Here is a 26,153-nt window from a genome sequence, read left to right as displayed (position 1 = left end):
CTTAAACAGAAATGAAGATTAGACCACACCCATTTCTGACCATTTTTAGCTTTTGAGTCTTTCAGTAAATCATGACTAGAGGTATTTTAACATTCCTCTGAACAAAAAAATCCAAAACAAACCCATCAAAAAACAAAAAGAAAACACACACACAAAAAAACCTCACAAACAAAAAAATCCCTCGCCCCTCACCACCAAAAAATCGACACAAGCTATTGGGGCCAATTAGGTATGTGAAGAGGCTGCTGTGAAAACATCTTTGAATGTCAATTCAGCATGGATCTTGCTTCATGTGGCCAGGAAATAATGCAACTTTTTCCATTAAAAAAAAAAAAGAGAAAACTGAAGGGAAAAAAAAAAAGAAAAAAACACCAAAGGAAAAAAAAAGAAATGAAGAAAATGAAGAAAGGTGGATTTTAGGAGGTTATTAGTGATTAACAAATTTAAGCTGAAATCTACTTGTTAAAACTCTCTCCTACTAAAGCATATTTCTGGTAATTATTGGCTAAGAATGTGTCACAGTGCAAATTTCTTACTTGTATTTTTTGCTCATTAAATATAATTAGTGCAGCTCTTTCAGCACAAGTAATCATTGCTTCAGGAAAAACCTTTTCACCCTTTATCTTTTAAAGGCTGGTTTACACCAAACCCCAGAGTTTTCATCATGTCAGATCAATGCTTTAATGTGATGCTAATTTATCCTATCAGCAACAGAAGGATAAAATTAAATATCAATTAATTAAATTAAAACATATTAATTAAATATAAATCCAAAACTTCACCAAGCAATTTAAAACAATATTCCAAGCAGGCACAGTGTAAGAAAGAGTCACAAACCACAGGTGAGCTGGAGAGTTTAATGGTAACTCTCAAACAAAAACAACACCCCAGCCACCCAAAAATACAAAAACCTCCTCAAAACATGCAAACAACACTATCAGTAACCTCTGTTCCATATAGGACCACCCAGAACATCAAAAAACCCCCTATGAGACAGGAAAAATATCAGGATATCAGTCCACTTTATCTCCTCTTGGGCAATTTTTGTGCTTCAAGGCCCATGAAGTTACAAAAATAAAATAGTATTAAGACATCTTCATAAAATCAAGCATTTCTGACTCCCAGCAACTTCCATTAGGTTAATTTTCTTATTTATTCCAAAGCATAGAACAACTTGCTAAAGTTACATGTAAGTCCTTTAAACTGTCCTTTAACCTGTTTCCCATATTCAATTTTTCTGAAATTTTCATCTCAGTTTTTCAAATTTGGACTTTGACCTAATATTTTTAAAATTATCTTTAAGTAAGGAAGTGCTTATGCCAATAGTAATGCAACACCGGAAAAAGAAATTGGAAGATCTTGGTTTTTTTTTCCCCAGAAACTCTGGTCACTCCTCTGCCCACAAAATACACAACATCACACAAACTAAATTCCCATTTTGACGTAGTTTTTTGGTTTGCTGTTATTCTTCCCTACAGGAAAAAACAACATTTCAGAATGATTTAGGTTGGAAAAGCCCTCCAAGACCACCGAGTCCCACCATTCCCAAGGTCAACATCGCCCACGTTCCCAGGTGCCACATCCACACAGCTTTTAAATCCCTCAGGGATGGGGACTCCAGCATTGCCCTGGGCAGCTGTGCCAGGGCTGGACAGCCCTTGGCATGAAGGAGTTTCCCAATATCCAACCTAAACCTCCCCTGGCACACCCTAAAGCTGTTTCCTCTTGTCCTGCCCCTTGTTCCCTGGGACAACCCACACGGCTCCTGCTCCTTTAGGATTTCCTTCTTAACATTTCCTGCCTACTCCGGTAGTTCCTCTGCAGACCAAGTGTCCAAAGAGAATTGTGGACTCTTATCTCTTCATCCTCCTCGCTTTAATGATTTGTGCACATCAAAGCCTGATTAAAACCATTTAAGCACTTCCATCACTGAAATCTCTTTAACGTCTTTTGGAAATTAAATTAAATGCAGAATCAAAAAAAACCCTGCATGTCAATGTACGAAACTGGACCATTACAATCAGATTTGAGCTTCTACAGTAATGTCAGCACAGATGGGGACCCTCACGGAAATACAAAGTATTCTGAAGAATAATTTATATAAAAATATAGCAGACAACCAATATAAATACTAAACATTCATTTAAAACCAGACACTTGCAACAGGATTACACTAAGGAAAGTCAATACTAGGAATTTCAAAGGAAAATGAAATGAAAAAATGAATGACTGTTCAATGGTGTGAAATTTCCACAGGAACCAACTGTTGAGAAAAGTATCTCCTATGGAGCAATTTACTTCAATGAAATCTTACAATCCAAGTTAAGGACAACTATAAACAGTTTTTCCTTTCTCAAGAGTTTAACTTGTCTCAAGTTTTTAACTGGTCACTGGATAGAAACAATATTTTCCCTATGCTTGGTTCTGAAAATTAAGCATACTGCTATTTTTCCTTAAAATTGGAAAATGTATGTAAACAAAAAGATGTTTGATCCAACTACAGTGGATCAAACCCAGTGTAGTACAGGGATTAAATAGCGAGAAACTGCTGTGGGGCTGCAGAGGAGCACACGTATCCACAGGGAGAGATTTGGAAAAATAAAACACTCTCTCCTGGAAAACATGATCACTACAGGATGACAACATTAGTTAAAGTACACTCCATATTTGTTTAATTATAAAACATGAAAGCAGCATGTTCAAGTAAATTATCAATAAATGTTATGACATGAATAAAAACTAAGACAAATTATTAAAAAAAAAAAATCAATAAAAGGGGGCTCTAAGCTGCCTCGTGAGGGGTTGTTTTCCATAGAAAGGAGTGCTGGAAAATTTCTCTTAATGAGCTGTTAAGAGAAGAAAATTATTTCAAGACTTCAAGGCAAGAACTTCCCTTATTCCATGTTTGTAAAGTTCAAGAGCACACGATTTTTTTTTTTTTCCTGCTGGTACCTGGTGCTAGTGGCAGTTAATAACCTGGGTTTTACATTCATCAGCAAGAATTAATGAACCAAGTAAGAACAAGAGACAGGACAACCTGAAGAACTACAAACATTTGGGCAGAAAAGACAGACCACTGCGTCAGAGGAAAGAGAGGCTTGAAAACACCAAGTTGGAGAAAGAAACTTGGGAAGTGGTAAAAATCTGGGAGCCTGGGGAGGTGGCAGACACCAAATCAGACACGAGTGCCCGAGGGAAACATCCTCAGAGCTCCAGGGAACATGGAATTTTGGCCGGCACGTCCGAGGCTGGCACAGCCCCAGCGCAGGAAGCCCCGGCCGTACCACACTGAGCTCTGTGCTGTGCCCGGCAGGGACCACGGCCCGGGGTCACTGCAGAGAGCACCAGCTCACCCAAAACGGCAAGTGTTAATTCAGCTGGAATATGTACATCTAGTTCAAGGACCTAAGGAAAGAATAAACGTGGATTCCCACAGGAGAAAGCTCCACAGCCAGAGAACGGCACAGCTTGAACCGTTCAGGGTGACGACGCTCACGAGAAAAGCTCCGTGACAGGAAGGAGCAGGAGCCCGTGCAGTTGTGTTTCCTAAGCACTGACAGAAGCCCTGTCATTTCACGAGCTGGAGAACATCCCCTTAGTCATTAGTGACTGCAGAGAAGGAATGATCCTGCAAGAGAAGAATAACTGCCAGAGAAGTTCTTTCATCTTGAGTTTTGCAATTCTATGAACTTGATTCCGTATTTTCTTACTTTAACACAGTTAGCAATCCATTTTACAAACATCTAACGCTGCTCTATCCAAATGTTATCTGTTAAACTTTCCTGACTTGTTTCCAGACACTCCCTCTTCATCCTAGGCCTCTCCATCTCCCAACTCGGGGTGTTCTGCTCTCACAGATGACACCAACATCGCCTCGTTCTTGCAACAAACCCCAGACAGACACAGAACTCGAGTGACAAGGAACACAGGGGCTCTCACAGAATGGTCTGGACTGGAAGGGACCTTCAGGATCACCCAGTTCCACCGCCCTGCCACGGGCAGGAACACCTTCCACAGCTTCTCTGGGCAACCTGTGCCAGGGCCTCACCACCGTCACGGGGAAGAATTTCTCGTTAATCTCTAATCTAAACTCAAGTTCAGATATCTGATCTCCAGTTTAGTTATTTCTTAGCCTCTGCTGAAGGCAACTGTGAGCCTGTAGTAATGTGAGGGAAAGGAAATGCGCCTGTAGAACAAACCACATGTGAGTAACAAACTGAAATTATGTGGCCGAGAACAATTATTGCCACAGAAAAGAGACCTCAGAGTCACCAAAATGTCAAGATTTTTCTTACATCCTCACACAGGCAGACCCCAAACACGACACTGCAACAAACAACTCCCAGCTCTACACACATGTTGCTGCAGCCTCTTGGAAGCTGCTCATATTCTCTCCACGTGCCCAAGAAAGGCCAAATCTCCCTATGGGAGAGGTGCTGATTTCACGTCTCAGCTCTCAAGATTCAACTCTCAGTTTATCCACCCTCTAAACTTAAATTTCCCTTGATCTGGAGCAAAGACTAAAAGCAGTAATGATTATAAAACTCACTAACCAAGAGGATGAGCAGGAAGGAAGAGAGACATCACAAACAGTCACAGGCAGTTGTGGCACCTCTCGTAAAATATGAAAATGAAAATATGGGGGGGGGGACACACCATGACAGCAGTTTCACCATCACCTTGTCACAGGGCCCCCTTTCTGCTTAAAAGATGCTGAGAGCTGCTCTCTCAATCAGTAAGGGCACAAGTCACATCTGGCCTCAGTCACCTCTGACATCCAGGAGCACCCACGGTGGAAAATGACGTGGGGCAGAACATCCCTGCCAGCAGCTACTGAAGCAAGGAGGAAGTGGTGTGCACATGCCAACTTAGCACGGACCAACTGGAACCTCAGGACAGATTTCTGCTGCAGCTACTTATCTCCAGCTCTCCCCCCAAAATGCAAACTCTATGGCTTGGGCAGATAAAAACATGTGGCATCTTCTCATTAAAGTGATGGGTAATAATCACACAAAAGCATCTGCACATTCCAGCTTCCTCAAAAGACATCCTAGAAATCCAAGTAATATTTTAATGGGGTTTTATCAAGTTCAGACTGTTAGGACCGGGAAGAATGCAAAACGTACAAATTACTTTTTTTTGGTTTCTGTGTGGCACCTCGCACAAAACCTCACCCCAGGGGCTCAGTCTCACTCTCAATATTTGAGACAAGTGAGAAAAGCCATAAAACTAGAACTGTAGAGATGTTTAAAGGAAATATCAGGGAGCTGAGACAGTTTTGAGACTAGAGTTCAAATTTGCTGTTTTCTTTCAGTACTATTAAGGTTGTACTGGAGTCCTGGGGGCAGATTCAGGTGTCACAGTATTAGAAAGGTCTAAAGTTATTACAGAGTGTCCAAAGGAGGGACACAAAGATGAAGGGTCTGGAGGGGAAGTTGTAGGAAGAGTAGCTGAGGGTACCTGGCTTCTTGGGCTGGAGGAGACTGAGGTCAGACCTCACTGGGGTCTGCAGCTTCCTCACGAGGGTCAGCTCCGATCTCTGCTCTGTGGGACCAGGGACAGGACTCCAGGGAGTGGCTGGAGCTGTGTCAGGGCAGGACCAGGTTTGATATTGGGAAAAGGTTCTTCCCCCAGAGGGTGGTTGGGCACTGAACAGGCTCCCCAGGGCAGTGGTCACAGCCCCAAGGCTGACAGAGCTCCAGGAGTGTTTGGACAACGCTCTCAGGGACAGGGTGGGATTGTTGGGGTGTCCTGGGCAGGACCAGGAGGTGGATTTGATCCCTGTGGGTCCCTTCCAAATCAGGATATTCCATGACTCTATAACTCTAACTGCTGAACAGAGGAGAGTTTGCTCTCACACAGAGCTGTAAATACACTGTACAGCAGCCAGGAAATAATAAAAGCTGATATTCATACATTAATAAAGCCAAGATATTGGTAACATTTTTTGTTCCTGACCAACAAGACCTGTCCCAGTCCCCAACCACTGTGGAACTCCAGTGTGACACCCCCTTTGCTGGGACTGTCTCACACCTCCCACAGCAGCAGCCCAGGGAGTTTAATCACATTTCCCTCATTAGAGAAGACAACAAAATGACAAATCCAGTGCACAACCACTCCCCCAAAGCACTTCACTAGATGCTGTTCTGCAGTAACACCCCCAGGCTGCAAATCCCCTGTGCCAGGGACCTGAAAGAATTCAGTTTTAATGTCAGGAACTGGAAATACACCCAGAAGTTCAGCAGCTGGGAGGGAGCAGGCAACAAGGTGACAAATAAATGCACACACTGGAGCAGAACAAGTTCATTTCAAAGGGTGAGGCTGAGGAAGGGCCTGCTCAGTCCCACAGGGGCAGGTGGGGGATCTGATGCCATCACTGGAAACAGGGGAATGTTTAAAACCACCAAGTCTGCCTAAGAAAATGACCAAAACAGGCTGTCATAAGGCAAAGAGATGGGATGGTGGGACAGGGTTTCCCACACCTGTCCCTTTCCAGGCTTTCTTTCCACTGTACATCAGTTTCCCAGGGAGTACGGGAGATACGGGTACAAACACTCAGTAGTCCCCCAAAATTAAGCTGTTCACTCGCTCATGTCAAGAAGAGAATCAAAGTCACAGCACTGAAAGCACCAACACGCAGGTTACACGACTCAACACTTTCTTGCTTTGTTTTGTTCACTGGAAAAGGGAAAAGAGTCAGCCCAGGCTCAGGGGATGTCGAGCGACTGCTCTTCCGATCACCAGGTACGACACAACCCCCAGCAGGAGCGAGGCTTTACATAACCCCCCTCCGCTCTGGGGACGCGATTGTGTCCGTAATCCCGAGCCCCTCCTGCCCGGGCGCACCTCCCGTGACCGCGGCAGCCCCAGAGCCCCCCCCGAGCCCCTCCAGCCTCTCCCGGTCCCGCCCGCTCCATCCACGGGCCCCGAACCGCGGAGAGCAAAGGGGAAGGAACAAAGCCCTGACGTCAATTACCGGAACGGGATCAGAGCCGTCACCGGGCCGGGAGCGCAGCAGCCCCGGAGCACCGGGACCCCCCGAGCCCCGTTCCGGGGGTGCCCCGGGCTGTGCCCCGCGGGGAGGGGCACGGCGGGACCCCCCCGGCTCCCCGGGGTGTCCCCGCGGGGCGCGAGAGCGGGCAAACCCGCGGCTCCCGGCGGGAGATGCTCCGCGGAGCGGCCGATCCCACCCCCGGTCCCGCCGGGGGGAACCCGGGAGCGCCCGGGGCTGGCGGGGCGGGGGCGGCGCTGCCCCGGGGCCGCGGGAGGCCCGGCCCGGCCGCGCTCACCTGCGCGGGCCGCTCCGCTAGGCCCGGACCATCTCCCGGCTGCCGCCACCGGCGAACGAAGAGGCCCGAGGAGCCGCCGGCGAGTCCCGGAGCGCCCGGGGCGGGCCCGGCCCGGCGGGGGGAGGGCGGCTCACAGCCGGGCGGCGACGCTGCAGGGGTCCCGGCGGTCCATGGCGGGCCGGGGCCGGGCTGGCGGCTCGCAGGGGTCGGGCAGGGCGGGGCGTTGCTGGGCCGGGCCTGCTCCCGGTCCCGATCCCGGTCCCGATCCCGGTCCCGCCTGGCGTTTCCCGGCGGCCCCCGCGCGCCGCCGCCGCCGCCCCGATCACGTGACACGCGGGGGACCCCACGTGACCCCGACGGAGCGCGCGCGTAGAGGGCGGGGCCTCCTGCACGGCCACGCCCCCTCGCGCGCCGGCGGCGGGAGGGTCACGTGGCTCAAGGCGCTCGCGGGGAGCGCTCCCACGTGTGCTGGCGCCCCCTGGCGGCGGCGGGAGGGACCGCGGGGAACCCCCGGGAACGGGCGGGATGTTGGGAATGAATCCTGCCCTGGGAGGGGGCTGAGGCCCTGCCGCAGGCTGCCCAGAGAAGCTGTGGATGCCCCGTCCCTGGAAGTGTTTAAGGCCAGTTTGGACGGGGCTTGGAGCAACCTGGGCTAGTGGAAGGTGTCCCTGCCCACGGCAGGGGGTTGGGCTTAATGACCTTTAAAGGTCCCTTCCAACCCAGTCCATTCTGGGATTCTGTGATATTCTGGTGTTGTTTTGTATCACACACATGTGGATGAACAAACAAGGCCGTGAAGATCCACCTCACGCACAAGCCACATCTCAGTGCCCGTTAAAGGCAGAGCTTGGACAAATCCCTATTCATAAAGCAAATTAAACCCAGGGGGTTAAGTCATGTTGAATCATTTCTTTATAAACCAAATCCATTTGATAGTGAAACTTCTATTTATTAAGGACTCTTCCCTAAGAAAATAAATCAATCCACATGAGACTGTATAATGTACTTTTCCTTGTGAGTACCCAAAAGCTGTTTGTGAGTGACAGATGTTTGGTTTAATAAAGCCCCAGACTTGAAGATTGGGTTTTCTCTCCCTTCTCCTGCTCTGCCCCCTATTCCCAGTGTTTCTCCCTGAAAGGTGATGCCTTTTCCCGAGGCTGTTTTCCTGCCAAGCTGCATCAATTGCTCCCCTCCAATGAGCAATGGCAGCTCTGCCTGGAATTGCAGGGACTGAATGGGCTGTTCAGAGCTGTGCAGGGGCTGTAAATGCTCAGTTAATGCAGTAATTTCTACTTAGCAGGGTTTTAATAAAATTAATGATCTTTTGCAGCTTTAGGAGACAGTCCTGAAAGAAGTAACTTTCCATTGGTAAAAAAAATTGAATCAAACATCCAGCAGGAGATCAGGAAATGACCTAATGGCACATGAACCAGGGTAAGGCTCTGGCCAGGCTGGGGGAGTTTACTCTGTAAAATAAGAACAGGTAGAGAGAAAGTAAACAGAAAGGGCAAGTAAAAAAATAATATTGTATATTGAACATTTCTTTAAAGAGACTGAGTCGAGAGGGATTTATGGTTGGACAAATTACTGGGGAGCAGTGCTACCCTTCTGAGGCAACGCAAAAGCAACTTCAGATGAAACCACCTGCACACAAACACCACAAATATTTTACGTATTTGCAGCAATCATCAACTTAGCAACTACTGTTTAATAATTTATTAACTTTTCCCATTAAATGGTACATTCACTCAACAAGACTTAAACAATTTCCTGGTATTTATTTTATTTACAGTCTGCAGCTTGTTCTGTAAAACACAGGAGTGGTCACAGAGACACACAACATATGTGTTTCCAAACATTTAAATAAGTACAGTTTATTCCAAAGTAATTGTACACACTACTTTTCCCCATAAAAATATAAAAAATAGTTTAGTTACTATATTTTACCTAAACCAAGATATTTAAGAATTCATGTGATGCCCCCTCCCCAATAAGAGCACTCCAACAATAACAAATTTAGGAGACTGTATCACAAAATAAAATACTAATACCAACTGCTTCAATCCACCAGAAGAAACAACTCCCAATCTGCAACCCATCCTTGTTCTGCAGTGTGTTTGGATTCTGCTTTTGTTAGTTTTGTGGGGGTTTTGCACTCCTTTGCTTCTCCCTTGGCAGTTCTCAGACACGTTACAAAGAGTGGCTGATTCTTCTGCAGACTGTAACTCACCGTGTGCCCAACGGCACGGCCTGGTGATCCAGCATTACACACACTTCTTGGAAAAAATACTAAAAGGGGAACACTTTCCTTTGGGAACTTAATTTCTTTGCCACTTTTCTTACTGAGCATCCAGTGAAACAGCCTTTTCCCCCATCTCCTTGAAAACAGTGCCCAGTTTGTTACTACTTCTCTGGTTTACTGACCATATTCTGGATGAGAAGCTGATGGAGTCCTGAAAAACACCCACTCTCAAGCCCTTGTCTCACTGGGATACATTTAATTTACAAAAAAAGGCACAAGGATGAAACTCCAAAGCAGCATCAGCCCTAATTCACTGCCCTGCTGCTTTCTGACACAGACTCTGTGTCTCAGAAAACACTACAAATACATGAGCCAAGGACACAGGGAGTAGAAAGCCCAAAGCCTCTGGGCAGGACAAGCACTACATTGATCAGTAACAACTCAACACTAGTTAAATTGGATGTTGCAGTTAAGACTTGACCTGGAAGCATCAGGAAAAGCCATCAGAACACAAGCTCAGCAGCACAGAATCCATTTGTCACCAGCGAGATGGAAGGCCCTGTGTGTGACACGTTGTGCATTCAGGTTCAACAATGCCAGAGCTCCACAGCAGCACTGTAAAACTTCTGCTTTTAACAGTTTAGAGGATTTTCTCAATGGAAGTGAAGCTGTCATTAAGAGAGGAACAGCACATGATGCACAGCATAATCTGCAATAAAAAGCTCTTGCTTTCCAGCATGTAAACATCCAGGTTACTGGACCTTAGCTCAGATAAACAAATCTGATGATAGATTTTATTTTATTTTTTTTTTTAGAACTAAAAAAGTAAAATCTTCCATAAAAGGATAAACCACAAAAATACTCTTTCAGTAAGTCTCACATGCCCTCACACCTCCCATGTCCTGTGAACAACTATGCAAAACACTTAAAAAGTTTTAGCAGTAGAAATGTTGACCATTGAACTGTTTGGCAGCCGTGTGCTCCAGACACCTCTGAGTGTTGTCACTCCCTTCACACCAGTCCTGCCCCACCCCAGGCTATTTCTTCTTCTTCTTCTTTGGGGGCTCCTCATCAGAGCTGCTGTCACTGCTGCTGCTGCTGCTGCTGGAGGAGCTGGAGTCCGAGTCGAACTCGGAGGAGGAGGAAGTGCTACTGGAGGACGGGGAAGATGAGGAAGAAGAGGAGCTCTCATCACTGTCACTGTCATCGGAGGAGGAGGAGGTAGAAGAGTCCTCGCTGTCAGAGGAGGAGTCACTGGCTGAGCTGTCGCTGCTGCTGCTGCTGGAACTGGTCACACTCTTGGATCTGGGAGAGAACAACCAGCTGAGAACAGCCCTGTCAGCACCCCCACATCACACAGTGTTCTTTCTGCTGTGTTGTAACCCAAAGATCAATTATCTGGCCGGAACATTTCCAATCTAAGACAAATTCCTGTGTCCTTCCCTCCCCTTTTCCAACCCTGGACAAATGGATCTTGACCAATTCAGCAATGACAGAGGGACAGCACAGACATGACATAATCCAGCAGGACTGCAGAGAGAGGGTAAGTGGGAAAGCTGGCAAGGATCTTGTTCCTAGCAATGACCAGGGGCTTTACTGACCCGGCTGCAGGGGAATTCTGAATGTCCTGTACTACCAAAGCCTTGGGGAAAATTAGCCAAGCTCAGTTCTCTGCTCCCCACTGCAACACAGTGAAATTCCAGCAGTGTACGAGTTGGGGGAGGTTTCATCAGTGATTTCACCAAGGTCAGAACTGTTTCCAGTGAAAACTGTTCTTAGATTACTCCTGGCAAAAGAACCCAAATTACCTGCCACTACAGGACGCCTGTGTTTTCCAGGTGGAGAAGGGGTGGAAACAATCCAAGATAAAGACAGAATGATGAACACAGCAAAGAGGATTTCTGTATGCTCTGCACATTTTTTTTCATGTTTAGCCCTCACTGAGGCCGTTGCTCTCAAGATCAACATCTCTGATTAAGTGAGCCAACATGAATTTCAAGAAGGACCAATTCAATTCTCCCATAGATCTTTCTCCCAAGGAAGTGTAATGGCACTGATTCACCTCCCTTCCCAAAGTCAGCCAGAGAACATGCAGAACTGTAAATTACAATAATGCAGAATCTCCTGTCCATTAGAAAATTAAAGAAGGATTTTTTATGAGAGAGTTGTTTAAATACAACAACTCATGAAATACCTGTGTTAAGGTTATTAAAGAGAGACTGATTTTTTTAATCATACCAGCCATGTCAGTTGACAAGTGTGGGAGTGTGTGTTGAGCTATGAACCACAGAAGTTTTTATGATACATCTGTAATCTGTTATCTCTGTGTGTGCAGACACAACAGCTGTTTATTACAGATAAATCCATAATGCTGGTTAAATATTCATTGTCTGGGAAAAATTAGTTTTAAGATGAGGAAAACAAATCAAAAAAAGAATGGGAGTAGTAGTTTCAATCTAACCAGTTCCATTAGATGTGCAGAATCCTTGACATGGGCAGGAATCAGTCAGAGGACCCCCTGAGTGGTAACTCTGAACATCCTTTTCCTGATGACCTCTCTCAGAATCCATAGCAGTAGTCCAGTGTTTAGGTTATAATCCAAAAACCATTCATACAAACATCAGAATATTGTACTTAAAGCTGCTTCTCCTGAAGGAAAGCAGTAGCTGGATGTGGGAGAGGAAATAGGCAGGGACTTGTTTTCAGGTGATGCAACATGTAGCCTGTTGGTACTTCCAGGAGGAGGAGGGAGATGGCAGTGAGTAAAATTCAAATACAAACTGTAATGTGAAGCAACGTGACAGTGCAGATGCTGTAGGCTGTTAGATGTAAGATTTTGGGTCTACCACACCACTGACAAAGCACAGAACTTCTCCAGCAGATAACATTCCTTCTCCTCAGAACAAGTTTCTGGAAGTTAATGCCCTGTGTGATCCTGTGTCCCAGCTGTGGGACAAGTGCTGGTGTCACCCAGGCTGTCACCCTGCTCTGCTCCAACCCCCCCAGGGGTTTTAAACCCTCACAGGTGCCACTCACATCCAACCTCCAATTCCGGGCACAGTCACAGCTGGGGCCTGAAGGAACAAGTGAATTAGAACACAATTCCACCCTTCAGAGAGGTGGCTTTATGTGTGATCCGATATAAAGTGGGCTTTCCATGGATAACCAAAGCATGGCAGGTGGGAATGCTGAAGGACACCTGGAAGGCAGCTCTGTGTCACCTGAGGTCACAAGACTCTGCAGCAGCTGCTTTGCCTGAGCCTGTTTTTCTGGTTGAACCTGAGATCACTTATTACTGTTTATATCAAAACAAACATACTCTGTGTGAAAGGTTCGTGCTCTTATTGCCAGAACCTGAACTTCTGCATAGTTTTATTTTAAATCTGGAATTTATATACTCAGTGGTAACCCTCTGCTGAATTGTCCACATTTAATTCTTCCCATATAATAAAAATATAAACAGCAAACTACCTGGAAAGGAGTTTATATTGATGGATTTGGTGCTTGTGTAAATACAGGAGAATAATTAAAATCTACAAGAGTTTTAAAATTTCAAGGAAAAAGTGACCAAATCACCCAATCCTTCAAGGACCCTTTTGCTCTGCTCATTTCTGCATTGGTTTGCAGCTCAAACACTCTGAAAATAATTCTGCCAGTAGAGGCTGCAGCATCTGAGAGAGCTGGGGCAAGAAGGGGTCTGGGTTACACTGTTTGGAAATCAGTTAACTTATGATCTCACTAGTCCCAAGGAACTCCAACAATAAATGGGCACTGCTGGGAAAGGAGCCTTTGATAAAACACACTCTGATAGCCAAGCATTCCAATAAAGCCACATTCCACAAGACAGCCTGAAATAGAGGCATGTTTTAAAGATCTGCTGTGCCTTATTCACTGACTGCCACACAAGGCAAGAGGCCTGCTCTTTAAACACCTCCTGAAAACTGGTTTTAGATCAGATTTAGAGAACTGACAACTAAATGGGAAGAGATACTGAGGCTGTTACAGGACAGACATTCCCTCCTGGAGTAAAACTCCCAACACGATCAGCAGGAGTGTTACAGCCTCAGTTCTGGCTGTTCCTCTGCTAATAAAGCAAATTCCCAAGCAAACATCAAAGCAAAGTCAAGTACAAACAATGTCAAAAGAGTTCCTGGCTCCAACTAGTACTTGGGGTGGGGGGAGGTTTATTCCCTGGATTTTGGTTTGGGATTGAGGTGGCTCTGTTTGGTTTTAGGTTTGGATTTCTGTTTTTTAAGTGCTTTATTTCACTCTCTAGACGAGGCTTCAGAGAGAGCGAGCTGGCAGGAGGGAACGAAAACAACAAAAGACAGAGCAGGATGGGCAGGTGGAGCAGTGACAGACCAGAAAACACCGTGCCAGTCTTGCACAACTGTTTCAGAGACACTTTGATGGACTTTGAGGCAGAAATGCAAACCTTTTTTACCATTAAAGCAAGATCATGCAGAAGTAGGATGATCAGGAGGGAGAAAAGCAGAGAACAAGGAATTTAGAGTTTTTGGACAGGGAGGAGTAGAAACTCTCCAAATACCTGTCAGACAAAAGCCTGTAACAGGCTCAGAGCAGTAAAGCCAAGACTTATCGCAATGTTGACTTTTCCCACCCTCTCCCAAACTCCTGCAACACCCCAGATCAGCTGCACCATTTGCCACCAGACCCACGTACCTTTTTTTCTTGGTCTTCTTTTCTGCAGCACTTTCTCCAGCACTAATTAAGGGGAGAAAAATAATGGCTTTGATTAATATGGTAGGAAAATTAAATAAATAGCATCACAGTGAGTTTAATATGAGCACACAGTGGTGTTCTGCTGGCAGAGCCATAAGGGCACCAGGCAGCTCTTCTCAGTCCTGTGGAGACCAGAGCAACAACTACAAGGCAGGGGAATTAAAAAAAACAAACAGCAATTCACCTCTAATTTTCTGTGTTATGGATGCTTTACTCTCCTCTTTGCTTCATTTTATATGGACAAAAGCATTTTGGAATGGAAGGCACAGGAGAAAAGGACACAAAAAAATTGTACAGAACTGTATTTAGCAATAACTGAATTGATGGAAGCAAAGGGTAAAACATTGAATCAGCCTGTAGCTTTCACATTTCTTTCAAGTGCAAAAAGAAACAGAAAAATCTATTTATAGTCATGCTTTCCAGGTGTGTCTCTGAGATTCCCACGTGATCATCCACTCACACAAAGTTTTAGAGGTAGGTGACACAGAAGAAAGTTTCTTTTAACAAAACACTGAGGGAGATGAACTTTTTTAAAGCAGTCTTCACTGCTGGATTCTCTTTTTAAAAAGAAAACAAAATTCCTTCAGTCAAACAGGCCAGTCACGTGCTGTTTTCAATCCATTGCAGATACACAGCACATAATTCAACCTGGAATGTACCTGTGTGATTCAAGTATTCCCTCATCATATCCTTACAACACAACGTGCCACTGATCTATCAGGAAGCTGTGCACTTTCATGACCCAGGGTATCTTTCTTGCTCAACTGAAACTTGTCATTAGAAGCCATTTGGAATACATAAAAATGGAAGTGAAAACTGCAAATATATTTCATTCAGGCATTAGAAAACAGTATGTGTTGATAAAGACTCCAGAAAGGGTAGAAAGAAGAAAGTGTTAAGTGTAACCTACACTGTATTTCGATAAAAGTTCAATGCTCTTTATAAGCCAGAAAAATGAGATTTTTCCAGTTTTTTATTTTCACACATACGGTATGAAAACATTCTCATCACACAGAGGAGTTTTTCACACTCCCCACACTCTCCTGTGGGCAAAAGGAAGATCCACTGATACTCAAATTCCAACCCAAGTTACAATCCCTCCCGTTCATACTTACATTCCTAAGGCCTTACACCCTCCAGGGTCACCAGGTGTTCACAGGTAAGAGGAGTCACTGTGAGAAACAGAATTAAACCTCACAGCACCTTTGAGAAGACAAGACCTCACTCAGTGTGTGAGGAACCCGGGCACGGGGCTGTGCCTCCCTCTAGCGTGTGAGGTGCAGGTTACTGCAGGAGCTGCTCCAGGCCCTGCAGTCAGACCTGCTCCGGGCACTCCCTCGCTCTCCCTGTGGCCCCACAGTGCCTTCAGAGCCATAAATCACACTCTGGGTTGGGTTCAGTGCAGTAACATCAGTCAGGAATGAGGATTCCCTCACCTTTCCTCCCCTCCCAACTCCAGCCCAGGGCTGGGCAGGCAGTGAGGGGTTTACTGACACCTCCACAGTGTCCAACGGAATCCTGGGGTCAGCACTGGGCCAACAGAGGGATCCTGGAACAACTATGGAATGAGTTCATGCTGAAATAGCTTGGATGTGGTTGTCAAATGTAAATATTGGCCTTATTAGGCTGTGTTTGCCTTCTGGTTAATGATTCCTGCCTAGATCTTTAAAGGTGGTGATACAAGGACTCCAAAGCAGAGCTGTGGGAGACCCAACTTCTCTGTGACAAGAACCTTCCAAAAAAAGTGATATAAAAAGCAAAAGTGTTTCCTAGGAAGCTGTTTTTCCACAAAGAAAAAGCTTCATCCTTGGAAGTGTAACACTGGCACTTAAGGAATAGGATCCCTTATGGCACAGCTAAGGAGCTTATGATTATATAACCCCTGTGAATCCAGCCCAATTTAACCAGGATTAAACACTGCTCCCACCTAAGGATTAGTCAGTCTTCCATTGACAAGATGACTTGTCACAGCACATGCCACTCACACTGAGGACTGTTACAGCCCAAAAACCTCCATTTGTGACAGACTGGACAGTCCTAGAATTCCTACATAAAATTATCCCACCCTCACACTCAAGCACAAGGACCAGGTTTCAAGGAATTTCACCCTCAATTGACAATCCTCCAATGTGAACCTGAAGAATTCACCAGAAATAGGGCAGAAAAGGAACAAGGGAAAAATCTGAGTCTCAAACTTTGCCTAAAAACCTCGAGTTTCTGAAGAACCCATCCAAACTCTGTCTCTATGTGGAGCAAGTTTCAGAGCCCCAAGCACTCCTGATGTCTATCTACAATACTCTGTGACTCTAATTACTTCAGAATTACTCAGTGGATCAAAATTAATTTCAAAATCAAACATTTTAGGTGGCTCTTATCACAGGCTAATGAGCCTCCACTTCAGTGTTTCAGGCCTGTGACTCATAATTGCTGCCTGAGCTGCAACAGCTGACAGGAGCCACAGGAGCCCCGTCTGCCAGAGGTACCACCCTTTTGTCTCCCACTGGGATAACAGCAAAAGGTGGGAATGCTCTCTATAACTCACATCCTGGCAGAGTGATGACCCACAGCCAACACACTGAGCTGGAAGTGGCGGTGACTGAGGGCACGTGTCCAAATCCTCAGTAATTCCACCTGCAAGGGCTCTCAGGGACCTCACTCTCTCCATCCTTGGGGCTGAGGCAGCACCTCCCCAGCTGCCAAAACCAAACTGCAGTTGCAGTGGCAGAGATAAACCTCACACACAAAGCAATTTTCTGGAAAATTGATGTGTTGCAGTGGTTTTCGCTCTGGAGCTGCTTGTTAAAACCGTGATTAACCTCGGGGGAAGAACACAAAGTGTACTGAGAGCAAAGCAGAAAGGAAATCACACCCCACATGCTGAGTTTCATTTAGATTTCTCTGTTAAGCTGCATCTTCCACTTTCTCAGATGTCAAAACAGGAAACAATTATGCAATTCAGTGAGGTGTCATTACTTTATGCTTGAGAGTTAAAACCACCTGATAACTCCACTCCCATTCACCAGTTTAACCAGTGCAGCTCCCAGGGAGCAGCAGGAGACACTGTCAGGTCGTGCCCAGAACACCAGTTTAACTCCACACTCTACCAGCAAACCTGAACAGAAGGGCAAGAGTTGCCTCTTTGTTATAAACACATTTACAGTCTTCACACCCACCTGCTTGTGCCAGCAGGTAAACACAAAATCAAGTAACCAAGGAATTCAGGAAACTGTTTTATTAAGAAATGGCTCCAACTATTGGCTTACTGGATGGTTTTTTTGTTACAGACAAGCCAAAATGCTTTTAAAGTGTATTTCAGAGGAGCAGGTGTTAATGAGAGATTTAAATTAAATTAATTAAAATGCTCATTTTAATTCTGTGTGGGCCTGCGTGTACATATTCCACCTAACATGCAAATCAGCTCCAGCATTAGGCAAACATCACACAACCTGAAGGAAAAGATCCCAGAAAACGGTCTGGGACACCATCTTTGCTTTTATTTCATTAATAAACCAGACATTTAATCCTGCCAGTCTTACCTCTGTTGCAGTAATAGTTGTTTTTCTTTCTCTTTCACGATTTTGGCCAGCTGAGCTGTCCTCGAAGGCCTGTGCAGGTATTTTCTCTTCCCTGTACATTCATATGTCCAGTGGCCAAACTCTAAACACTTCTGACATCTCACATGCTGCTTGTTTGCCTCCCTAGAAAGATGCAGAATTGCTTAAGTGACTCACTCCAAGTCTGTTCTACCTAGTGAAAAATTATTTATTTTTTCATCATGCAGATTTTTAACAGCATCAAGTCATGGGTAAACCAGATGTTCAGAGGTGCTTCAGCTTTGCTCTTAAATCAGGGCACAAACAGTAATATCAGGTGCATACAGAATTTAAGCGAACAGATTTTCATTTATTAAAACATTTTCATGTGGGAACAACTACACTGAATACAATTTGCAGGTGGTTGTAAATTACTTCAGGTAAATAATTGAAATTATGGTTTAGAACAGTTAGCAAAAAAGCAGCGGCTACATTTCAAAACCTCAGAATTTAACGCTCAGGTACCTAACTGCCCAGTTCTCACAAACAGCCCAGGACTCTCTGAGATGCTCCTGGTTGTAGCTTATTTGATTTTATTATGATTCCTTAAAGCCTGGCAGGTTTATCACAGGAACAATTGGATTCCTGCTCCCTTTGTGCAGAGAAAATCCAGCCAGACTCCCCTGAGGGCCCCGTGCCCCCAAACCCCTGCAGTGTCAGGGAGATGTCACATCCACCTTTCAGTTCTTGCACTGGGTAAAATCCTGGGAGCATTTTGAGAAATCAGGGAAGGGAAAACACTCCTACTTCCACACTCAAGCTCTTAAGCTGCTGTTGGGAAGCTTTTGCAAAGCTGTTTTCCCTTCTCCTTTACAAATAAGGAAACTCACACACAGCCAAGGGACTGCTCAAGGTCAGGGGCAAAATTAGTTCTGAGCCAGGACTGAACTCCAGACTGTGTCACTCCTTTCAGAGCCCTGTGACTTCTGTCACCTCTTCCCACCTTCTGGGTTTTTTCCAAGCACCAAAATACAAAGTTTCCAAGGCCAGCCCATCTAAACTGTCTATATTTACCAGTCTGGCTGAACTAGGAGGCTCCCAGACTGTTCATTTAGTGAGAATAAAGTGACAGACCAGCAGTGAGCACTTTGCCCTCAAAATGAGTGTTGCACTTCCAGGCAGGGTAGGAATTGCTTCTCCCTCAGCTTCAGCCACCACCTTCTGGGGCAGTTGTTGAAGGGAATCTTGTGTTGAATATCCATCACTCATTCAATGCAGAGAGCATTTGGCTTCACACTCAAGCCTTAGAAATACTCAGCTAAGTCAGCACTAAAATATTAATTAAACTGAAGCCTGCCCAGTACAAGGAACTGGGACTGGAGCAGGAATCAGAATGCCTGGGAAGGAACAAAACCCAAAGGCTTTGAGGGGTTTGTTTGTCTTTGTCTTGCACTTCAGGCTCTGCCACAGCAGTTACACAGAAGTTCAGTGATGACTCTCCCTTCTCTTCATCGACATAACCCCCCCCAAATTTGATGTTTTTCTCTCTCAAACCAGCCCAGCCTTGTGTCCACAGGAATAAAGGGGAAGTTTAAAGCAACTACAACGTAACTCAGTGTTTCCAGGGCTTTAGTTCTACTCACACAAGCGGAGCAGACAATTCCCTGCAAGCTAAAAAGACAAGGATTAAGTCCTAAAACCAGTATCAGTAACGACCAGAACATCAGACCTGCTCACCAGCCACAGATCTGCAAACAGCACATCAGCACCAACCAGTTTAACACTAACGAAAAGCACAAAACTGAAGCAAACTTTAGCAGGGATCAAAGGCTGTATTCCATGAGTCTTTTAAAATCTCAAATTACTTTCCACTAGCAAATAGCAAAGAGATTATTACTAAACCATGGAAAAGGCAGGAGAATTGCAGAAACCATCCACATTCTGCCCAACTCGTGTGATCGGGCAAAAAACCTCAAACACAGTCACAAAACTGAAACATGAGAAATAAATTAATCTAAGGAAAAAACCCAACATCCAAATCTACAAACAACTGCAAAGGCAATGTCAGCAGCAAGTGAGGGTGGGACACACACACAAACACACACCTGCTGCACTTCCCAAACAAGCAAAAACATGGTTTTCCTCATTTCAGTGTTTGCAGTCAGACCTTTTTGGTGCTGAGGAAATTATCTGATTGCAATACCTACATCTAGTAAAGCTCGCTTGATTTTTGTTTCGGCTTGAGTTTTTTTGTGGTTTTTTTGTTTTGGTTTTTTTGGGGGGTTTTTTGCCGTTCTGTAAATGCAGCACAAAGCGAAGCTGGAGATTATTTGTCGTTAGCTGGGCTGCCGAGCGCCTGCGGTGGGGATCGGTAACCGCCCGCCCCTCGAGCCGCCCCCCGCGCTCAGGGCTCCCGTCCCGGGGCGCTGCTCCCCCGCGCCGGCTCCGAGCGACAAAATCCAACAACTTCCCCTCCTTCCCCGCCCGCCGCTCCCGCTCCCACCGCCTGTGGAGCCGCGGAACACGCCGAGCCGCGCACGGGACACCCCAAACCCAACCCTCGCTGTCACCCCAGCAATCTAGGGGGTGTCCCCTCCGCCGAGCAGCGCCCGCCCGGCACGCACCGCGCCGGCGGGGAGGACCCTGAGCGCCGGGGAAGCGCTCGGCTCCGCGGCCCCGGCCGGCCCCGCCGCTCTGCAGCCCCGCTCCCGCCCGGCACGGCCCCGCAGCCCCGGCCCCACTCACGCCTGTCTGCGGGCGATCAGCCGGTGCATGGGCGTCGCCATCTTAGCGCCTACACCGGAACTGAGCGCGCCGCGGTGCATGCCGGGACGGGCCGCTGGCCGCCGCCCGCCGGGGAAGGAGCGGGCGCCATAGAGAGCGGGTCCTCCGGGGGCCAGAGCGGCCGCGCTCCCCAGCGCCCCCTGCCGCGCCCGCGCCGTCATCGCGTCTGTGACCAACCTGAACGGGTAACGTTCCTTTATTTCACTAAATGCCCATTTATTGCCTCTCACTGGTGCTTGTGGCAGGATAGTCCTGAATCAACACTGGAAATGGTGGGATATAAAGTACCTTCAGGACACCAATAGGATATAAAGTAGTTCCAGGATACTAATGGAAGGAGTAATCAGAATTCAGCATTAAAAGAGGCTTTCTTGGTGGTTTCTGCCACAAAATTTAAGATATCCTTTTAAAACTGATCCCGTGAGAGAACAATGAGTTTTGATAAAGCCAATACGTGAAGCCACATTCCTTGTGGCTCTTCCTTGGCTGCCCTGCCCGTCCCAGCTGGCACAGATTCCCGAAGTGTCAGAAAGCTCACGCTGCTCCTCCTCTTCTTTTTCGTGCCAAAGTCTCTTCTGCCCTGCCAGAGACATGAGGGGCTGATGTGGGAGAAATACTGCTGCTGGAATAGCTGGGGGCTGCAGTTCAGGATGATGGATGGATGAAAGATTTGCCTTACAATTCCCAGATCCATCCGAACTGTATTTCCTAATGGAAGTTGCTGTCTCACCTACAGAGCTTTCCCTAAAAACCAGCCAGCTTAAAAAGATTAAAATCCCAATGCTTCTCTTCATCACAAAGCCAACCCAGAACAGCCAAGTGAGACAAGCACTCGCTGCAGTGATCCTGGGCACGGACACGGTCCCTGCTGGGCCTGACAAGTGCCATGAAGAGAGAACTCCCATTTCCTGCTGGAGTGTGGCCTGGACATGATTTCTGTGATGGTTTTCCCATGCTGTGATGGTGATTTCATGGACCAGCCTCATCACAGCATGTTTTAGCACATCAGAGGAGGGAACCCCAGGTGAGATCCCATCTGCTGGGATATTTCAGATGACTTGTTTATGGGAATCAGAAATATGGGAATCCCTTCCTAGGCAAAAAGTAAAGTGACACAAGCTCAAAATCCTTATGTTTCTCTGTCTCGTAACTTCCCAAGCAAGATGGGTTCCCTCATTCCCTCTTCTGCACATTTTCCTTGCAGCAAAACTTGCTGAACACAGTTTTCATGTGTTCATTGCTGTGATTTGTGTGGTGAAAAGGGTCTCCTCTTCCAGCAGAGTCACAAAAAGGATTTGTTTGAACTGCCTCAGAGATAAGGGAAGATCTGGCCAAAAAAAAAAAAGGTATTTATGATATATCTAAACTTAATGCCAGTATGGATGTCAGTCTGTTCTAGTAAAATCAATGGAGACACTCAATGTTTGTATCAGTAACTAAGAGCAGACTCAGTTCTATGTTTTAGAATTCCAGGCTTGCATAATTCCAGACTCCATTGGTATCCACCATATAAACAGACAGAGGATGGTACAGCTGAAAGAAAAAAGATACAACTGGTGTGAACTGTTACTTGGTGTTCACGTAAAGGGACCTTCTGGAGCCTCAAACCAGGTTAGTCTTCATTAGGTCAGCTATTGTCAAAGTACATTGAAAGGGATGGTGCATCCCAAAAATCTGTAATCTATATGGACACTTAACCACTGTTCCCTTTGAAATAAAAAGTAAAAAACAGGCTTTGTTATTAGAATGCATGAAAATTAATTAAACTGATGAGCTGTGAGGTCGCGACAAACACCCCTGCCCAAGAGGGGGGAGCGATGCTATGGGACTTTATCCTGACTGTGCCCTCAGCCAGTGCCTGCTGGGGACTGTTCCCTGCTCCAGCCTGGAAAGCTCTGCCCTATTTTTGGATGCTCAGCTCACATTCTGGCGAACGCTGAGCACATCCCCGTGTCACCAGATCCCAAATGTCTCCCGGTGGAGCGTGAAGCACGTCGACGAAGCGGGGACGTCACCCGCGTGGGCGGTTTGTGGAAGCTCACATCATTAGCTGTGTCAGTGGAATGGATGACGTGGATCCAGAACAAATCCCGATGTTTCCTTCTCCTGGGCAGAGCTCCAGCAGCTCAGTGCACTCAAAGGAGCCTCAGCGGCTGGCAGAGGGCACAGGATGGGGCAGTGCTCCCAACCCACACGGGTGCCTCACCCACACCATGTGTGTGCACAGCACACAAAATTCTGGAACTTTCAGGAGGCTTGTGGATAGTCTGGATGGAAAAAATCTGGGCTGAGCTCCTGTCCACAGCCTTTCACCCATGCTGGGATGGGCTCATGGCCCCAGCTCCTGATCCATGAGCAGTACAAGCACTGGCCCCATGGAAAAGGGCTCGGCAAGGGCGGACTGTGGCCTCAATCCTCCCTGTGTTAGGATCTGTATGTTTTGGGATGACAGAGCTCAAAGCTACCCAGTAGGTACTCCTGCTGCTTCCAGTTATGTGGGAACCGTTTCACAGAATCCCATCTCAACACTTGGGCTGACCCACATTTAACAGTTTTCTTCCCCCAGCTCTCCTTAGCTGACTTTCCAGAGTTGATTGCTCCAATTGTTCCAGGATCCCCTTGCTTTCTGGTTTAATTTATGGGTGATCAGTTGGTTTATCCGTTTGTTGTCAGCTGTTCCTTGGTTTAATTACTTACTGCCATCCTCATGTGTTTACTTTCCACCCCCTAACAAGCCAGGTTAGATGCAGGTCACTCTCTTCTGCTATTATTTCCTACAAAAGCACTTCCAGGTTTTTTGCTCTTAGTTCATGTGCCCATCACCTTACTCTTTGTACCACTGAACTTAATTCCAGTCTTACTACCCCAGTCACTGGGATTATGTGATCTTTCACTGATATTTTCTTTATCGCATCAAAAAATTTAATCACAATTTAAAAATTTCTCTGTTTGCCTTTGTTATGTTTCTCTGGGAATGTTCAGTTGGCTGATGTGGGGTTTGTTTGGTTTGGCTTAATTTGTCAACACAGGAAATCTAATTATCTTCCAAGTTTGATGGAAAACTCTGGAAACCAGAATAAAAGGGAAATTTGTCTTTTTTCACATTTATTTCTCTGCAAATTCTTGAGATAACAGAACGGGTAGAACCCAGCTCCCATGTAACCTTTGGGAGCACAGACAGGCCGGGTTTCAGAGAAGTGGGTTATATGTGGTATGAGTCAGATCAGAGTTCTGGGCAATCTGATATCCCAGATCCCTCAGCTGAGGGGATCACAAAGCCCCTTTCTATTTGAATATCCCAGAATAGGCTGATGACCCATGCGTGGGGTGACGTGCACGGGCTATTTCCAGCAGCCCAAAGAATAGCCTGTGACAGATACCAGCCAGGGATTATTTTAAGCGCACATTCGTGGTCGTGTTTGGCCGGCGTTGATGAATTGCAAGACTGACTTGGAGGTGCAATGAACTGTAAACTGAGGCTGGAGGTTCTGGGAGGACACCGGGATACACGGTGGTGGTGGATTTGCAGTATGGAGGCACTGAAGTCACGTATCTGTTTTGCTTATAGGTCATAAAGGAGATATGTGAAATGTGCCAGGCAAGGATTTATCTGTGAAGCTCCTCAGAAGAGTAAGTTCTGAGAAAGTCTTGAGGCTGCAGACTGAGATCAGGACTGACCAAGGCACAGGTTGAGCAAAGCACTGAATGAAGCACAGTATGGATACCCTGAAGAACATACAAAATCACTCCTGGCACACAAACTAACATCAGTCTTTTTCCTATTTTTTATTCCCCTGGTTTTTGAGGGTCACACATCTGTAACACCTGCCAGGCCACAGGACACCCCTGTGCAGCTCCGAGCAGTGGGATGGTGTCATGTACATCACCAGCAGTTTATTCCTTCTGTTGAAAACAGCCATGAGTTTTGGGCCATGTTATCATCACATTTGGAAGACTTTCTCTTAGCTGAGTTACCCCAGCAGGTACTTCACTGTTCCATTCAAAGTTGCTCTCTCTCTGCAAATCACTCTTCACCAGGGAAGAAAAGATAAAGCCTTATTAAAGAAAATGTATTATAGGAGTTCAGGATAAGCTGCATGTCTTTCAGCTGTCATCAAATCCTAATTATTTCTTAGAAGTAGTTATAATAGTCTGTTCATGTTTTGTACCTTGGAAGTCTCACTTCTTACAAGCAAAAACATTCAGAAAATAGAGGAGAGCAGTGAGAATTGTGGAATCTGTTCCACTTAAACGACTACATCACGACACCTCAGGTTTTGGGTTGATCTATCTCTTTTTCACCTGGCTGGGGTTGTATGTGGTGACCAGAACTGTCTGTTTGGGCTCTCCCCCACCACCCTCCCGTCCCCACAGGCAGCAGCCCTGGCAAAGTCCCAGGGCCATGTCCTGGCCCAGGGTCAGCGGTCACATCAGGGCACTCCGACACAGATCCCCTCTGACAGCAGGCTCTGCTCCCTGTCTCTCCTTTTCAAAGGGAAAGTGACACATACAAGAGGAAACTGTTTTCCCGGCACTGTGGGTTGTACAATATTCCCACCCAGACCAACAGGTTCCTTGGCACCTCGCCCTGTGCTCAAGGACGACCAAGGTCAAACACTTCATTAATATTCTGTCATTAGCACCGTGATGCAACTCCCAGCCCACCGGCAGCTGCCAGAGCGGCTCTGGGGCAGGAGTCCTTCCTGCTTGGAATATTGAATTTCTCCGCCACGTGTTTTCTGTGTCACTAAAACAAGAAGCAGGGATGTAAATACAGCGCTGGGAACTTGGTAACGTACTGTTTATAACACATTACGCTGACGTATTTTTGGCGTTTTATCTCTAAATTCATAGCATTCCTAAGCATTCAGTTTCACCGAATCCATGGATATAAGTATCACAATTAGTTTTGTGTTAGGATGAATCTGCCAATCCCTTGTGCTTTCATCCCAAAGCATTCCCCTCGGTAGAACCCTCGCTGACCTCTGCTCTACCAGGGGAAGCAGCACCACTGCTGGGTGTCCATTCCCCCTCACCCCACTCCCACCACTGGTGGGACCATGGAATGTGCTGGAATTTTGAGTGATTCTTTTTCTTTAAAAAAAAATAAATTTGCTTTTTAGGAATCCTTGATCCCTGAAAGGACTTTTCTCTAGCAAACCCACAAAGCACTAGTTGGCCAAACATTGCTCTGAGAAACACAATGTAGCTATACACATCCAAACTACAGTGAGAATGGCCCAATAAGATATAATAATACTAAAATGTTGTGTGTTGATTACAGGCTGAATGTAGTGTAAATGATACTGGATATAAAGCAATCATGGGCTAAATTTTATTGGGAGCATAGCTGGAACCACATAGTTGAAACCACAATGTCTTTTAACCACATTGTCAAGTATAAAACTATGAATCCAGCCTTGGATTTTCTTCTGTAATTCAGGAAAAATCAGAACAGAGAATCCCAGAATGGTTTGGGTTGGAAGGAGCTGAAAGCTCATCTCATTCCACTCCCCTGCCATGGGCACTAAACCAGGTTGCTCCAAGCCCCATCCAACCTGG

At 46.1% G+C, this 26,153-nt stretch overlaps 2 protein-coding genes across 2 annotated transcripts in view; both read right to left on the bottom strand.

The window, feature by feature from the left end:
• Window positions 1–7,586, bottom strand: part of AFF4 (ALF transcription elongation factor 4) — a 50,575-nt gene extending 42,989 nt beyond the window's left edge. Inside the window, exon 1 of the mRNA XM_050312242.1 lies at window positions 7,290–7,586. The gene's annotated coding sequence lies outside the window, so the exon portion shown is untranslated. The remainder of the gene's footprint in view (window positions 1–7,289) is intronic.
• Window positions 7,587–9,055: 1,469 nt separating this feature from the next.
• ZCCHC10 (zinc finger CCHC-type containing 10) lies at window positions 9,056–20,638 on the bottom strand. Its single transcript, XM_050312283.1, has 4 exons — window positions 20,553–20,638; window positions 17,811–17,972; window positions 14,215–14,256; window positions 9,056–10,836 (listed from the first exon to the last, which is right to left on the bottom strand). The coding sequence occupies exons 1-4, from the start codon at window positions 20,630–20,632 to the stop codon at window positions 10,569–10,571; spliced, it is 552 nt and encodes a 183-aa protein (XP_050168240.1). The 5' UTR covers window positions 20,633–20,638; the 3' UTR covers window positions 9,056–10,568.
• Window positions 20,639–26,153: the final 5,515 nt, after the last annotated feature.

Source organism: Myiozetetes cayanensis, unplaced genomic scaffold (assembly GCF_022539395.1).
Source record: "Myiozetetes cayanensis isolate MyiCay16 unplaced genomic scaffold, myiCay2020 scf17, whole genome shotgun sequence".
Lineage (NCBI taxonomy): Eukaryota > Metazoa > Chordata > Aves > Passeriformes > Tyrannidae > Myiozetetes > Myiozetetes cayanensis.
The sequence above is the reverse complement of the archived record's forward strand: the minus strand, read 5'-3'. Positions and strand labels throughout refer to the sequence as shown.

Excerpts from the sequence above, each read along its gene's own strand:
- ZCCHC10 (XM_050312283.1), bottom strand. The coding sequence starts at position 20,632 with ATGCACCGCGGCGCGCTCAGTTCCGGTGTAGGCGCTAAGATGGCGACG. Across the intron at positions 17,973-20,552 it reads CTGATCGCCCGCAGACAGGC|GGAGGCAAACAAGCAGCATG; the intron begins GTGAGTGGGGCC and ends GCATCTTTCTAG. Across the intron at positions 10,837-14,214 it reads AAGAAGACCAAGAAAAAAAG|ATCCAAGAGTGTGACCAGTT; the intron begins GTACGTGGGTCT and ends GTTCTCTCCCAG.